This window comes from Prosopis cineraria, unplaced genomic scaffold (assembly GCF_029017545.1).
Source record: "Prosopis cineraria cultivar Desert tree isolate PC_DT_omini unplaced genomic scaffold, ASM2901754v1 PC4, whole genome shotgun sequence".
Classification (NCBI taxonomy): domain Eukaryota; kingdom Viridiplantae; phylum Streptophyta; class Magnoliopsida; order Fabales; family Fabaceae; genus Prosopis; species Prosopis cineraria.
This window is the reverse complement of record NW_026555335.1, coordinates 39,841,764-39,859,417: the sequence shown is the minus strand read 5'-3', so window position 1 is coordinate 39,859,417 and position 17,654 is coordinate 39,841,764. Positions and strand designations below refer to the sequence as shown.

General features: G+C 30.3%; 1 protein-coding gene across 1 annotated transcript; it reads right to left on the bottom strand.

The window, feature by feature from the left end:
- Positions 1-1,666: 1,666 nt before the first annotated feature.
- Positions 1,667-3,501, bottom strand: LOC129309817 (phenylacetaldehyde oxime monooxygenase CYP71AN24-like). Its single transcript, XM_054951539.1, has 2 exons — positions 2,523-3,501; positions 1,667-2,425 (listed from the first exon to the last, which is right to left on the bottom strand). Exons 1-2 carry the CDS (start codon positions 3,474-3,476, stop codon positions 1,790-1,792), a joined length of 1,590 nt encoding a protein of 529 aa, XP_054807514.1. The 5' UTR covers positions 3,477-3,501; the 3' UTR covers positions 1,667-1,789.
- Between the last annotated feature and the right edge of the window lie 14,153 nt (positions 3,502-17,654).

Below are 17,654 nucleotides of genomic sequence, written 5' to 3'. Positions count from 1 at the left end.
GAAGAACTAGAGATAATATTATAGAGTAAAGACTCAAGTTCAAATGTAGTAAAGGATACTAAAATGGAAGCAGTAATAATAGGCAGCTTATTAGTAACAAACATAGCAAGCTTCGACATCGAGGAAATAGACTTAAACGACCTCCCTTGATCAAGTTTGGGAGAATGGGTGGGGCACTGATCAATGAGATGCCCAAGCTTCTTACAATAACGCAAGCCAAAGAAAGACAGTTCACAGCAATATGTCCCTTCTTTTAGCAAGTTTTTCACTCAATATATGGACACTAATCAAAAGTATGAGTAGATTGAGGGTCGCAATGACAAACCTAAGAATTGCTTTTGGGAGCAGCGAAAGCCATGTTAGGGGCTTGCTAGAGAAGACCTAAATGAGTTTTCTTGAAATGAATATAAGGAAGATCATCTTCAAGAGTTAAACGTAGGCTCTGGTGAAGTAGAAAAGCACAAACAAGCTCAAAATCATCAATGAGGGCCAAAAAAATTATATGAGACATAGTTGATCTAGCCATTTGAAAAAGGCTTTAGCATCCTCTTTATTTTTAAATGTAGGCTCAGGATTGGCTAGTAAATCTCACGTAGCCTCCATCTTAAAAAAAAAACTCAAACAATGAATTACCTTTATTTTTAGAACAACCAATCCTTCTACAGTTGATACTGATTAGACAAATCAAAAGTATACTAACTGGCAAGGTGATCCTACACCTCCTTAGCACTCTCAAAGTTCTGATCACGCGGTCACTGCTAAGACTTCAGTAAACCATGGTTGGTGCATTTTATTTGGCTTACGGTTTCGTCTCTCCTCACCTTGCCAAACTCTTGCTCACACTTGGTTTCGTCAACATAGTTTCTTTGCATGCAAGAGGTTCTTCTTTAAGCCTCGTAAAAGGTTTAAATCATGGTTAACTTCAGATGGATCGGATTCATCAGTTTGTTCTCGTAGTGGTTCTGTTCGTCGACGTCGTACTGCGGATCAAATGCAAGACTTTCACCTGACAGATGCATTGGACTTTGGTCAAGATCTGGGTTTCGCGAGCTTTAGCTCCAAAAAAGCTCGCATGACGGCCACATGAACCAGATGCTGATGGAAGATAATGAAATTGGTGGTGTCATCATTTTCCTCTATCCTTCAGGCTACTTAACTTTAGCTGTTTGGTTGGTGTGTTTTATTTCTTTCAAGTTACATGCTTTTGGCCTCAGTTCAGTTAACACCAAGTTTCCCGTTTATTCCTTTGGGATTCCGATATGTTGTTGCTGCTACTTGGCTGGTTGGCCGTTACCATGAGAATTGTTTGTTCTCTATACTGTACCTTTGTGGTACCCCTTCCTCTGGAGATGGCGCTAATTAGCTTCAGCTTGTTTATCCACGGTGGCTGCCTTGTGGGCTGGTTATCTGAAGGCCTTTTTTTCATAAGTTGTATGTTACTTCGTTTGTTTGTTTTTCTCTTGGCTCCAAGTATGTTTGTTTTGGGCCCATTTTTTTTGTAAAGGACTAATGTTTCTTTTGCAATAAATTGTCGTTGTTTCCCCAAAAGAAAAAAAAAAAACAGTTGCCCTTTATTTACGCCATAAACGCCAATCCTATCTCTTGTCCTATTTTAGTTTTATAATTCATCAACCTGAGAATGATGCATTTGTCCACTTCAATCACGTACTGATCTCACCCACCAATCAATCAACAACATTTATTCAACAACAGTGCAAGTATAGAAAACAAAAAGTAAAAGCACACTGATCAAATGGAGCATCCGTCATGCTTTAGCCACACAATAGTTCTAACTAGCTAGTTCTGAACCCTTTGAGTAGGGCATTGGTTTGAGATGAAGTGGCATCTTTTTGCTGACAGTTAGCCCAAATGTCTCCTTCATGTCTATGTGTTGAACAGTGATACCATTGCCATCAGGAAGCTTCCAGTCAAACCAATACAAGAGATTAGCAAGCACGGATTCAACAGCAGCAACACCAAACATCATCCCAGGACACCCTCTTCTTCCTGAACCAAACGGTATGAAATTGAAGTCTTGTCCCTTGAATTCCACATCATTCTTCTCAAATCTCTCAGGAATGAACTCTTCTGGTTTTTCCCAGAAATCTGCGTCTCTTTGAATTGCCCACGCATTGATGTACACCGTCGTTTTAGCCGGAATAGTGTAGCCTCTCATGTCCAATCTTGATCTTGATAATCTAGGAGGAATGAGAGCAGTTGGTGGATGCAATCTTAGAACTTCTTTGACCACACATTTCAAGTAATTCATTTGATTGATGTCTTGCTCTTCTACCTTTGACTTGTTCCCCACCACGCGTCTTACCTCTTGCTGTGCTTTCTGCATTTTCGTCGGATTCATCCCCAGCTCGGCCATGGCCCACTCCATTGCTGTTGAACTTGTGTCGCTTCCTCCCACAAACATATCCTATACAATATCAAGAATGTTCAATTCATCATCACCACGAATTGATGAATATAAAAAAATTAATCTCACACTAGTTAGAGGGAGAGATTTGAGGGACCATTAAGATTGATTTGATATCGTATTGGGAGAAACTATGGTCAGGGATGCCATCGTCTTGGAGTTGAAGAAGAATATCGAGCAAGCATTTCCTATTGGAGGATTGGTCATCGCTTCGCTTCATCAACATGGTCCTGCGTTCTTCAACGATGCGATCAAAGAAATCATCTAACTCTTTGAAAATGGCCTTCAACCTCAAAATGAGTCCAGTGAGAATATCAACCCAACCAAAGGAAGGGAAATAATCTCCTACACTGAAGGCCATAAGGTTAATCATCACCTTCCTCGCTAACCCTCCAATCCTTGTATTCGCCTCGGTGTTAAACTTATCCCCAAGAACACACTTACACACAATATTATTGGATGTAGCAATCAGCAACTCACTCAGGTTCACAGAATCTGCACCACTCAAGCACATACCACGTATCTTATTCACTAACTCCCAAGATTCTTCTTCTCTGGCGTTCTTGAACGATTGAACCCTTCTCAGGCTAAGAAGTTCGTTGACGCAGATTTTCCTCTTCTGTCTCCAATCTTCACTGCCGTAGCTCCCGAAGCCAACATCCGTACATCCATAGAGCAAGATCTTAGGACAAATGCCTTGAGGTCGATCAGCGATGGTAAGGTCATGGATTTTCATAAATTCGCAGGCCAATTCTGCAGAAGAAACCACCACAGCTGGAGTCTGACCCAGCTGTAAGAACATCAAAGGTCCGTATTTTTTTGAGAGGGTTCGAAAAGAGTGGTGAGGCAGTGAGCCTAGCTGATGAAGATTGCCGATGATGGGTAGTTTTGGAGGGGATGGAGGCAGTTTCAGATTCGACTTGGATTGGCTTGGCCTATTTCTGAGATTGATCAAAAACAGGACAACGATGATGAAGCATGAAAGAGATAAGAGCGGCCCGTTTAACTGGAAGCTGGGAAAATAGTGCTTGACAAGCGAGAGTAGAGCCATTGCAAATTAGCGATTTCTCTTACGACCTTTAGTTTTGAAAAGTAGAAAATGACATTTATGAAGGGAATGGGCGTCTAAATATGCATGGATATACAAAAGTTTTCAAATATCGTTGAATTTCCCATGAGCTAATGAGAATTTTTGAAGTATTCGTATAATATATATATATATATATATATATGCATCATCCAAGTTTAATATTAACTAGACAGAATATATTAATTTTTAGTCGTAATATAAAAACAAGTTTAAACTCGGGTGATATTGAAATAAGGATTTTTATTTTAAAACCATTATTTATGTTACATATTTTGGATTTTAAAACATATAATTTATATTTTAAATATTGAATATATGACATTATAATGTTAAATTTAATTTTTTTAAAATTAAAAAAAAAGAGTTTTCAAGCTCAACCTAAGCTCGTTTAATAACAACTAATTTTAAGGTGAAAACTTTAGGAACATGAGCCCAAAAGAGCGAGATTCACTTGTTTTTTGATTATGTATATTAAAAATTATTTCAATTAGCAACTTATTTTTATGATATATTTCTCTTTTATATAATGAAAGGATAAATGATTTATTTATTGTACAATTTATTACCTTTTGCATGTTGAAAATAAGCATCAAATTATTTTTGTAAAATTTATTATGTATAAATTAAAATTCTAGAGATAAAAAATTGTCATTGCACTATATCCCTACCATTTTGCAATTTTTTTAATTTTTATTTGAATTTTGTTGCACCTTTCACACATATATTTTTATTATAGATCTCATACTCACCATTGATTTTTTTTTTTTTGGAAAAGATTATCTGAAATTTAGATCCATTAATTTTCATGAAGTATTTCTTTTTTTATAAAAATGAATAAAAGAAAAGGTAAGTTGTGATATGTGTACTGCCTCATAATTTAGTACTCCAGAATATAAAATGCTTTAAGGTTTCATTGATTACACTTGTTCAATATTACCCTTCCCTCTTTATTATATTTCATTATCTATTTAAGTTTTATAAATAAAGTTATGTTAAATGAAGAATATTTTTAAAATTTATATTTTTACTTTAAAACAATAAGATTGTAAAATACATTTAATTAAAGGATTAAGGTGCAAAAATGCCCATCAAGTAGTTGAATAGAAGCATCGAATAACTTAAAATAAAAAAAAGGAAAAAAAAAACACATATAACATTACTAGAATTTATGCAAAAGTGACAAAATCATTAACTTTGACCAAACGTTATTGTTTCTTATGTTAAATACTAACTATGCATGCTATGTGGTAGTCTTTACTGACGTGGACAAAAAAAGAGACAAAACACCCACAAAGTCATCAATCAGGCGTATCTAATAGCCTAAAATGAGAAAAATGATAAAAATATCATAAGAGATTCAAAATTTTCAAATGATTTTTATCATTACTGCAAAAAAGCAAGCGATTTGATTTAATATTTAGTCAAAATGACATTTTCTCATATGATAACCGATTAACCTCCATAGAATTTCACCTGAGAATATTTATTGTCAATATCAAAAAAAAATAATCAACTTCTTCTTATGTGTCAACTAAACGATCAATATAGATTTGATGAATTGATCACTTTTGCACCAACTCTGATAACGTTATTAGTATTTCTTACTTTAGGTTACTAGATGTTTCTAGCCAATAACTAGATGCTTATTTTGATAACATTATAATTGATCACTTCATGCATTTTTTGCGCCTTTTTTAATCAATGTTAGCAAAGATTGACACATGACAAGCACAGTCAGCATTTAACATTAAAAACTAATGGTATTAAAAAAAAAGTTAACAATTTGTTCACTTATGTACTAACTCTAATAATATTATGAGTATTTTTACCTTTTTTTCTCACTTTAGACTATTGGATGTTTTTGATCAACCATTTGATGAGTATCTCTGCACCTTAACCCTTAATTAAATTTATTAGTATACATAATTTTGTAAAAAAATATCTTCTAAATTATTTCCTCTGAACCATAATGCAGAGCATTGGTAATTACTTTATGGTTCTAAAAAAAAGTTAGTTGAAGCCTTACTCTTTTAAAAAAATTACATCTTTATTAATTAAACACTCTACATAAATGCTTTAATAATAATAATAATTAAAATTTTAATGCATCATTTTTTTTAAAAGGTGTAATAAATAAAGTTGGGATATAGTTGAAAAACAATCATAAAAATTATCAATACCCTATATTTTAAATTAAGTAAGATTTCTAAAAGATATTCTATATTATGATTTTGAGGGAGTATGTTTTTAACATTGGTTCCAAATCCACCACTCATTTTCCCTATGAGTCCCATAGCCACCTTTTTCTATTATAAAATCTTATAATATTTTATTTTTTATTTACTATATAATAATTAGGAAAAATTGGTAGTAAAATCCCCTGAATGATATAAATAACAATCTAATCTCTTAAAATATTATAATTTTATTGAAGTCTCTAAGAACTTTTGTGATAACAAATTTTAAATTAAAAAGATCATTTTATCTTTATTGAAAATAACAAGCTCCATGCATAACTCTTGCTTGAAGAATAATAATTTTTATTTTGTGAATCACAAGAATTAAACAATAAATCATAACTTATTAAGTATAATTTCTATCTCAAAATAACAAGCTCCAATCACAATTTTTGCTTGAGAAATAATAACTTTTATTCTGTGAATTACAAGAGTTAAGCAAGAAATCACAACTTGCCAAATATAATTTTTATTATTAAAAAATAAGTTTTTAAAATAACAAACCCTCAATTGTAGTTTTTATCTAAAGAATAATAACTTTTATTTAAAGAATCACAAGAATGAACTAATAAATTATAACTTATCAATAAGGATAAAATAATTTTTTTAATTTAAAATTTATTGACACTGAAGTTCATAGAGATTTCAATGAAATTATAACATTTTGAGAGATCAAATTATTATTTATATAATTTAAAGGAATTTAATTATTATTTTCTCTAATAATTAAAACATTTTTATGAAAAATAAAAAATAGGTCAGATGGTTACTGTAGAACGCTAATTACAATGGAGGGTAGATTATTTATATTTAATAAATTTTTATTTTACTTGATATATAATGAAAATAAAGATAATATCTTAATTGCATGTCACTACATTTAAATAACTATTTAATTAATTCCATTAAATGCTTAAAAATAGGTAACTGCGTCAATATATTGTATACAATCCACATGAAACTACTTTTTTATAAGTCAGGGTTCACTACTTAAAGTTACTTTTTTAACGGGCTTCATTTGTAATATATCAGCCTATATATATATATATATATATATAAGGGATGTGTAAATTTTTTTTATTTTTTCAATAATGTTTTTATTCAAAAAAAAAAATACCTCATTTCCGCTTAGTTAGGGGTAAAATTTTAAAATATTCACCTAGCTTGTTGCATTATCTTTATTAGTATCCTTGGAGGCATTTTATTTATATTATTATTATTATGCATTCTCTTTGGTCCTATTTATCAGTTATTTATAATATTTTTATTAAAACTAAAAAAATTTAATTTTATTAACCCTGTGTAAAAATTTAGCAAATATTTAACTTTATCCTTATTAAACATACCTATTTTAAAATAAAATACTTTATCATTTAATAAACTTTCTTATATTTAATAGGCACAAAATGGTAAAGATGAATATACTATTATTGAAATGCCTTGTAAATAAAATCAAAATAAATATTCTCTCTCTACTCTATAAATAGGATTAGAAAAATAATGTATTTCACCCAAAAAGAATTATTATATATGATCAGCTGAAAAATTAAAAATGTCAATTAATCAAAAAAATTATCAATTGATCATTAGAGCTATCAATTATGATCAACCAAACCTTAAAGGGCTTGCCTTTAAAGGACTAGGGCCTAACAAGTTTACCTTGATAAGCTTAATTATATTTTAGGACTCTTTTTTATAAGGTCGGCCTTGGCCTTTAGGGCCTTAGCCTTATTTTTTTATTTTTAAGATTTTTAAAAAATTATTTGACATAAAATTAAGTTTAAAAAAATAAACTTAAATCAATCCATGCTACAAAATATATAAAGCTTAAACATTTAAGTTTAATATCAAATAATAACATCAAAATTACTACCAATAAAAATTAAACTTTGCTAACATTATTAACTAAATATTGATGAGATAAGTGTAGGGTGTTTATTTCTTTTAATTAGATAATTTATATTTTTAGATTTTAATTTAAAAAATAATAAAATGGCTTAAAAGGTTTAATCCTAACCCTAAAAGACTGGCTTTTTTTTCAAGTTTAAAAAATTTACCCTTTTAAACTTGAATTATCATTTTCTATTCCAATAAATGGCTTAGTCTTGACTATTTTTGTGTTTAAAAAGGCTGGTCCAATGAGTTGAGCTCTAATTGAGAGCTCCACTAACCATTTGATCCTTCTCACTTAACCTTTGTTTGCAGCACAATTGCTTTTGGAAAAAAAGAGATAAAACTCATAAACCATGCAATTATTTTTTATATAATATATATATCATATGTTTAAATTCAATATTTTAATAATATTTATTGCTTCTTAAATCAAAGTGTATATACCATCAGGTTGCATTTCCGTAAGGTCTTCATTCAGACATAATATGATAATATGTCAGGACAAGAATCACATTGTAATGGGATTTAGTCAATTAACCCAAATCTTATCCAAAATCTTGGGTTCTTTGACTGGGTATATTTTATTTGGTGAAGTTACCGCTCACTCTTAGCCATCAGATCACTTTTTCACCCATAACTTGCTTAAGGGTTCACTCAGTGCCCCAATATATCAATACAAAATTTTAATATTAATACTAATATACAATGTACGAAAATCATGCCAAAAAATATGATAAAAAAATTATTTAGTGGTGATTTTTCATGTCACAACCATCGGTTACGTGGCCTACGGGTCTTCATTGCAAATTTCCAACACATTGAGTTCACAAATTTCTTTTTCACGTAATTTTAGTCTCCATGCATGTTCTAATGTTTTTATTCCCTTTTTATTGTGCTATTATTCTCTCTTGTATTGCACGAGCTATGGAAAATATTTAGTTATGATTATATATAAAATTTATATTTCACTTACCCTTCTTTATTTTTTGGAATGTATCAGGCATATTACACTACCAATTTACTTTTAAATATCAAATACTCCCTCTAATTCAAAATATAAGCATTTTTTCTCATTTAATCTTAGTTTAAAATATAAACAATCTAATACATGTAGAATTTTTTTTTTATTTTACTCCTTTTATTTATTAACCTAGATCTTTGTGTAAATATATTTCTCATTTGTTATGGAATGTAGGAATAATTGAAATAAAAAATAAAAAATAATATTATATATTTTTATAGAAATAATTATTTTATTGATATGTAAATTTTTTTAAGAACTATTTTAATTTTAAACCAGGAAGGAGTAGTATTGAAATTATTAAACCATGTGCCATGTGGTGTGGGAATCCACTGATCTATGTCTCGATTTAAAGCAAGTTTTAGTGGCTCAAGAAGGCTGAAGTAAAGAGAGCAGGAGTGGGATTGATTTCGGTGCTTATCATTGTAAGAATTTAGATGGTGCTTATCATTGTGATTAAAATTTCAACCATTTAAATTTTAAACTGGATGGTCTAAATTTAAAATATAAATAATTTAAATTTTATTATAATGATAAATATCATGGTGCTCATCATTGCCCTGAACACTGAAATTAATTTCAAAGTTTTGGCAGCTCACAATTTTATGAGGGCAGGATTGGAGAGAGAGGTTGGGGAGCAAGAGTGAACCTGCTCTCAATGTAAAGAACACCTAATTTAGAGCTCATCTGTTGATAATTAGATGTGGTGCATCAAGCATGTTACAAATTCAACCCATTTAATTTAATTTAATTATTCCGTAGATCATATCATGACTCCTCTGTCATGACATGTGATTGATCATTTTCAATCAAATAATTTTTTAATATTAGGGTGAAGGAATATAAAAGTAATTTTCAAAATATAAGAAGGTAACTGTCCTTTTTATTTACATCTAAAAAAATACTCCCCCTTTAAATAATTATTAAATATTTTTAATTGAATTTTATCTCTAAATAAATTAGTTAATATAATATTTTACTTAAAATTAATATAAAATATTTTATTTATTGAGAGATTTAAAATATATATTAATTATACATTTAAACGCTAAAATTATTTTATATTTTTAAAATCTAATCTTCCAAAAATTGCCTTACATTTTTATTGGAGATAGTAAGAATTTAAATTAAGAGAAAAAAATAAAACATTGAAATTGAAATAAGAATTAATACATTAAAGCTTTGTATTAAAAAAATACATTAACATTTGACGTTTGAGCAAAATATATTGACATTTTCCCTATTTTACTTTAAATATTAAAAATTTCTCTTCTACTTAGTGAATCCACGTAAACTTCCGTGACAATAAAAAATTATGTTTCTTGTATTAAAAAAAAAATTACATCTCTCTCACACACATATCTACCCTATATTTAAAATTAGATTTCTAGCTAATGAGATTGGATTTAGTAGAAGAATTAGTCTCTTATAATATAATAAATTAAGGTTTAAATTTTTAATGGGAGAGGTATTTATATTTAATATCCAATCATATTTTTTTGGCAAACGTACCCAACCATATCTGTGAGCAATATAAAAAAAATTAGATTTCTACTATTTAATCACATTATTTTGAAAAAAAATAGAACTCTCTTTAACAGAAATATTATATGTTATAAAACTTGTTACAAAAATAATTTCAATACTTGCATAGTCAAATTTTTAATGCTTCTAAAAATTTGTTATTTTCCTAATTTATATTTTATACAAAATTTATTTAAAATTATTTCCTCAGTAATTTTTTAAACACATCTGTTTGTTAATAAAAAAAAATCAAACACACATGTAAATACCATGAGAGACTGATTGAGTTTAATTATAATTTTTAGAATATTTTAGGATATTTTTAACAATGTTAACATGTTGACTAAAGTGTAGATTTTAAAATAAATGATACTCCCTCCATTTAAAAATATAAGGTATTTTTTAAAGAGTTAAATGTTCAAAAATATAAAGTATTTTTAGTTTTTTGATATATAATCATTGTCTTTTTTTTAAAGTGTCCCTTTTGATAGTGACTTTATATTTATTATAGGGTATTTAATATGAGTAAATATGAAAAAATAAGAATAGTTTGAAAGTAGGTAACTACTTTATTGAAGGGTAAGATTCAATTAAAAATGCTTTATATTTTTTAATGGAGGGAGTAAATGTTTATAATTAAGATAAAATGAAATGTAGGTATAGTATTGTACTTTTAAAATTAAATTATAAAATTGAAACTTGCATGACATGAATTTAAAAGACGTAATTATATAAAAATAAAATATGAAATAAATTAATTAAAAACGTTCGAAAAATATTTTGTTTTACGTATGATTTTTTATGTAATTAAATTATGGTTTGTTTAGCTAACATGCATGTTAATCAAGACTCATGAGAAGTGCTAAAAATATGCCAATGACTAGATAAGTTATACGAATCCTGGTTTAATTTTGAATGATTGTTTTTTTTTTAATACACAATTTTTGCATGGACTATGTTGCCACTTGCATTTTTTTTTTTAATACAACGGCACAATAAAGTCATCCAAAGCAAATCACAAACTATGTTATATCAAAATTCAAAAGATCTCTACATTCAATGGGCAAATCATTAAAAATGTTAACTTCAAAATCTTTTTTGAGTTCTCCCTCAATTTTTACATATAAAGTATTTTTAATTAAATCTTGCATATTAATAAAAATTTATTATTTAGTTAAAATTATATTAAATCACAATAATTTTTTAATTTTATTCTTAATAATGTCAATTAATATTATAGTGGTAATCGATAAAAAACACAATTAATATTTATTTCCTTTTTTAAAAAACAAAATAAAATTACTTAAAAATATCATAATACCTCTTATATTTTGAGATAAATAAATTTTTAAAAAATATCTTATATATAAGAATGGAAAGCATATATAAGGAGCGATTCAATCATTGAATCAATTATCTTCTATGGGAATGGTCAAAGCTAATGGACAAATAATTCACCATGGCCGAATCTCTAATCTTTTAGCTGACATTAAAGTGGTTAGAACCCAAGGCCATATTTGGTATATGGTATTGGGGGATTAAAATTGAAATTAGAACTGGATAATATCACTTTTGACATGTTTGGTATGAAACATTTAACAATCCTTAGGCTTGTTCAGTCCCACGTAAGTGGGAATATTCAAATCCACCACCCCCTATTACTGTAAAATCTATTATGGGATTAAGATTTTCTTAACTGAAATGCCCTTGTAAAAAAGCCTAAATTTTGCTTCTCCCTCAAAGAACTGTAGGGCTTCACTTTCATTTTCTGCCATCAATGACCTCCGACCATCCACCTCGCTTCTCCTATGTCAATGACACTTCCTCTGTTGATCACCATCGTTCACACTCTTCTCCATTTCCTTTGTTGATCTCATCTCAGGCGTTCATCACCATTAGTCGATCTCCATCATCACACGGCATCTCAATCCTTCATCTTTAGAGCAGAGGATGATCGTGGTAGGCAAGCAAGCAAAGTGCAAGCCAGGGGGAGGGAGGGATGGGTTTGAATATACACAATAGAGAAGATGGGTTTCTAGGGTTACAATATTTTTATTAATTATACAGGTATTATGATCTTTTTATAATTTATGTTTAATTATAAAATAAAATAAAGTATTCTCTCCAATTATTATGTTATACCAAACATAATTTTAAAATTTCATTCTGAGTTCCAATCCCAATGCTAATGTCAATGTCAATCTCAATTCCAATTCTTCCAGACTCAAACATGTATATGAAATAGGGCCTAAGAGTATTTGTTTTAAACCAGAGCTCATGTTCATTCTGGATAAGCCTGCAGGTTAGCTTCTGCATCATTGCTTTTAATATGATCAACGACCAACTCACTTATTATCCATAATCTCATATATTACGTTTGATTGAGGTAACTTATAATATATATTATCCATTCGTAATTTCAAACTCTCAATCTCTCCCAAAATAGCTCTTGTGCTAGAAGCATCGGCTGAGTATAAAATGCGATGCTTGATTCAATTATTGAAATCTGAACCTTCATTGTCCACCGCAAAAGTTGATAATGAAATTGTATAATGGCAATAATGTTTTCACGTTTGGGAGTGACACGTCAATTAAGCCGACTCACCAAATTATTGTTATTGTTATTTTTTGGTCGAACACCAAATTATTATTTTAAGAGTACACTCAATTGTCGATCGGTGGGGGGTGGGTGGGGGTGGGTGTGTGTGTGTGTGTTTTTTTTTTTTTTAAAGCAGGCTCATACAGACGCATTGACGGATCTAACCCGATAGAATCGGGAAAAGGATAGGTCTGCATGACTATGGGAATTAGAGGCACTATCTTTTTTTTTTTTTTTTTTTTCAATTAGCTTAGGACTTCGGTGGCACGTCCAATTTCATACGTAAATTATAAATTTCACGTTATATATTACAAGAATATATCCAATTTGTCGTATGCAAAAGGGGAAAAATGATATTTAAGCATCCTCTAAGAATATTAAGTATAATTAAATATTTTAAAAATTTGAAATTTTTAGAAAAGAACCGTTGATTCTTTGATGGAATTGGAAATTTCTGAGTTAATTTTTCCCTGATCTTATTTCTTATGTTTTTAATATTTATATTACATGTGTTTGGTATTCATCTTTTGACATTATTAGTACTTAGGTTTTTAAATTTTTCAATAGTGATCTTAAATGTTTGCAATATTCATTTGGATTAAAGTACAAATTCACCTCTTGAAATTTTTTGGGAGGTGTAATTAGTATCTTAAAATATTTAAAGGTGTAATTTCACCTCAACATTTTAAAATGGTGCAATTTCGCTTTAAGCTTATGGAAAGTAAATGTTAACCATTAGTTGACTTATTTATGTTTATGTGGCATGCTTATGTGACATCCACATCACCTTTATGCTATGTTTGGATATACATGGATTTGGATTTGGATTTGAATTTGAGCCATATTCATTGTTTGGATAATTAAAAATGTATGAATTTAGATTTGACCCAAATTCAAATGTAAGTTCTCCCTTAATTTCTTTATAATTTGAAATCCTTTTTTAACCCTGATTATTTCAAATTCTAACTCAAGCTCTTTTATAATTTGATCTAAATACATAAAGGCTTGATCGGCCTGTCAATGGTAATTGGATTGAACTAACAAAATTGACGGAAACAAGTTGCTACGGTTCACTAGGACAAGACAGCAGACTTTCACCTAGACTAGATCGATAATGACAATGGAGACTGGACGGCCAACTTTCACTAGGACTAGACTGACTGCGACGAAGGGGATCAGATGCCTGACTTCTAATGAGACTGAACCAATAAGGATAATGAGGGCTGAATGGCAACCTTCCATAAGAATTGGACCGACAAGGACGCTGGGGACCAGAAGGCCAACTTCTATCAAGACTAGACTAACAACAATGATGAGGATCGGACCACCGACTTCCATAAGGATAGAATCGACGGCTATAATGGGGACCAGATGACCAACTTCTATAGGAATCTGACTGACGAGAATTAGACTGAGGAAGATGACAGGGCTTAGACAGTTGACTTCCACAGCGATCGGATCAAAGGGGACTACAGGGATCAGACACCCAACTTCTAACAAAACTAGACTGAAGGCGACGACGGGGATCGAACGGCCAGCTTTTGCTAGGACCTAACCAACGACAATGACTGGATCGTGACTTCTAACAAGACTGGATCGATGACGATGATAGGGATCAAACACCCCACTTCCACCGGGACTGGACTGATGGGGATGATGAGGACCAAATAGTCCACTTCCACCGGGACTAAAAGAACGATGACGATAGGGACCAAAAGACCAACTTCCTTAGGGACCAGACCAATGGCAATAATAAGGACTAAACTGACCAGACAGTTGACTTTCACAAGAATCTGACTGATTGGGATCGGACTAAAGGGGCGATGGGAAACAGACATCCAACTTCTACCTAGGTTGAACTAACAGGGACGATGTGGACTGGACGACTAACTTTTATTGAGACTAGAGCGATGGGGATGACGACAACAGGACGAATGGCAGACTTCCACCAAGGCCAAGCCGATAGGGATATGGGGAGTGGATGGCAGACTTCTACCGAAATTAGATTGATTGCAATAAAGGGGACCAAACTGCCGACTTCCATCAAGATCGAACCGAGGGGGATGATGTGGCTTGGGCCAAGGGGAAGACGGGGATCAGATGACTAACTTCTACTAAAACTGAATCAAAGGGGATGATGGGGACTGAATGGTCGACTTCTATTGGGATTGGATTGACACCAATGATGAGAACTGAATGGCTGACTTCCACCGAGACTAAATCGATTGTGAGGACAAGGACCGAAATTCCAACTTCCACCAGGTGAGGATCGAACGGTCACCTTCCAACACCATTGCCTTTAGTCTTGTCCTGGTGAAAGTCGCCAAGCCGATTGTCTGGTTCCCATCATCCCCCTCGATTTAGTCCCCATCATCATCATCAGTCCAATCCTGGTGGAAGTCGTCTATCCATTCCTGGTCGTCATAATCAATTTGGTCTCAGTGAAAGTTGGCTTTTCATTCCCTATCATCCTAGTCGGTTTGGTCTTGATGGAAGTCAGCTAGGGGTCCCATCCTGATTGCCGCAACGGTCCGATCCCTGTGGAAGTTGGAGGTCCTATCTCGGTCGTCATCGATGCCATAGTCCCAATTGGCTTTATTTGTCTGATCCCATTGGAAGTCAGTCAATCGAATAGTCAAGTTTAACCAATTTTTTAAGCTTCTTTTAAATTCAAATATAAAATATAAAATTTTACTTTAAATCTAAATAAAGAATTTTAATATTGTAATTTAAAAATTTTTATATCATCCAAATAAAAAATTTAAAATTTATGAGTTTTAAATATAAAATTTTAAATTTAAATTCTCAACTCCATCCATCTAAATACAATCTTAATTTATTTTGTTCAGATTAAAACGCGATTGAAGTGGAAAATGCATGCCGAAGGAAATAATAAATAAAAGACGGATGACCCACTGTCCTTCAACATCCTTTTTCTAGTTCTCACGGTCAAACTTCTTCTTCCAGCTTTAACCTTCTTTTTTCAGATCTCACCATCAACCTGCTTCTAGATCTCAACTCTACCATTGCCCCCTCACTCCTCCCAATCATTTTTCATCGTCACTCCATCCCTCCTCCCAATCGTTCCTCATCATTGTTCCACTTTGCTGCAATAGATTTGTCCTCCGCCCGATTCAACTCCTTCGTCTGTGCCTACTGTGACGTCTTAGATTTTAATCTGTAGGTAATAAATTAACTATAAAAAATTTTAATATATAGGAAAGAAATTTTGATACATAAAAAATTATTGAACATTTTTCAAAAATTAAGACTTTAGAGAGAAAGAAAAATAATTAGTTTTTTAAAAGAAAATTTATCAAAAATTGAATAAATTATGAGAATCTATCTTCCAGCATTAATAATAATAGTAATAATAAAAATAATGATAATATATATACGCAAGTTCATGAAAAGATTGAAAATACATAAATAAATTTATTTATATTTTTAATTTGTAATATAAAATATATTGTGTGTGTACATAAATAAATAAAAAAAAATATAAAAATACGTGTGTGTCAGGATGCGCCGGTGTGAATATATTTATATTTGCGATTGTAATGTAAAAATATATTCCTTCCATTAAAATATATTGAAAAATTAAATGTTAAAAAATATAAAATATTTTTAATATTTTAAAGTATAATTATTATTTTTTTAAAAGTATTTCTATTAATAATGTTTTTATAATTATTATAGAGTGTTTAATAAAAATAAATATAAAAAGATATGATTAATTTAAAAATAAATAGTTATTTTATTAAAAGATAAAATTTAATTAAAAATATTTTATATTTTTTTAATAAAAAGGGTATGTGCAAGCGTTTATATATAGTGTGTTTAATTATAAAATGAAAAATTAAAGAAAAAAATGATAATAATAATGATAATAAGAGGAGTAGCCTTGGCTGTGGGCCCACGGCTCCTTTCCCTTTCCCCATAAAATAATTGCCCTAGTTAACTGACAGCACACGCTACATATTTTTTGCCGCCGAACAAGAGAGCATGTGAGGGAGAGCTGGCATGCGAGGCAGTGAAGAAGGTTGAAACTAGTATAATTAAATATTTTAAATATGCTTTGAAAATTTATAAAATAATGCAAGTGTTTTAAATTATGGAGAATTACAATTATGTTGTAAATACAGTTTAGTTTAATTATCAATAAATTTTATAGTAATTAATTTTTTTATGTGAGACTTTAACATCATTCTCCTTTTAAATTATTAATTCTATCAATCTATTTTTTGTTAGAAGATGAAAAATTTAGAGTGTAATATATTTAAAATTTTTGTGTTTTTTTTTTGATAAAAAGTTACTCTAAAAATATTTGTAGATATATTTTGAGTTTTTAAAAATTTAATTTTTAGATATAAATTTCTTATAAGGTTTGAGGACACTTAGAGTCAAGTTTGAGACTTAGAATAAATGTTTGAATTGAATAGAGACCTTAAATCAATTCTTTTGAATCATACAAAAATTATTCGGGATATAAATATAATGAAACTAGTCTATTAAAAAGGGTATGAACTTAAAAGAATATTAAGTTCTTTGGTGTGGTTTTAATGTCCTAAATAGCTTTAGAATAACCTTATAGTAGTTTTAGGATAATTCTTTAATAATTTTAAATTATATATTAATATTTTTATATATTGGTGCCCTCTACAGACTCTTACTAAGAGTTTTTACTATTTAAATTTGCTGTGTGGCTACATGTAAGTTTAAGAAGAACATGTAACTTGAAGTTTTTTCATGTGTATGCTAACTGTGTTTGTTGCGGTAGCTTATATAAATATGCTCCTATATATTTTGTCTAATTGAGTACGATATGTGTATATAAACTATGTGACAAACTATAAAGAATGTGA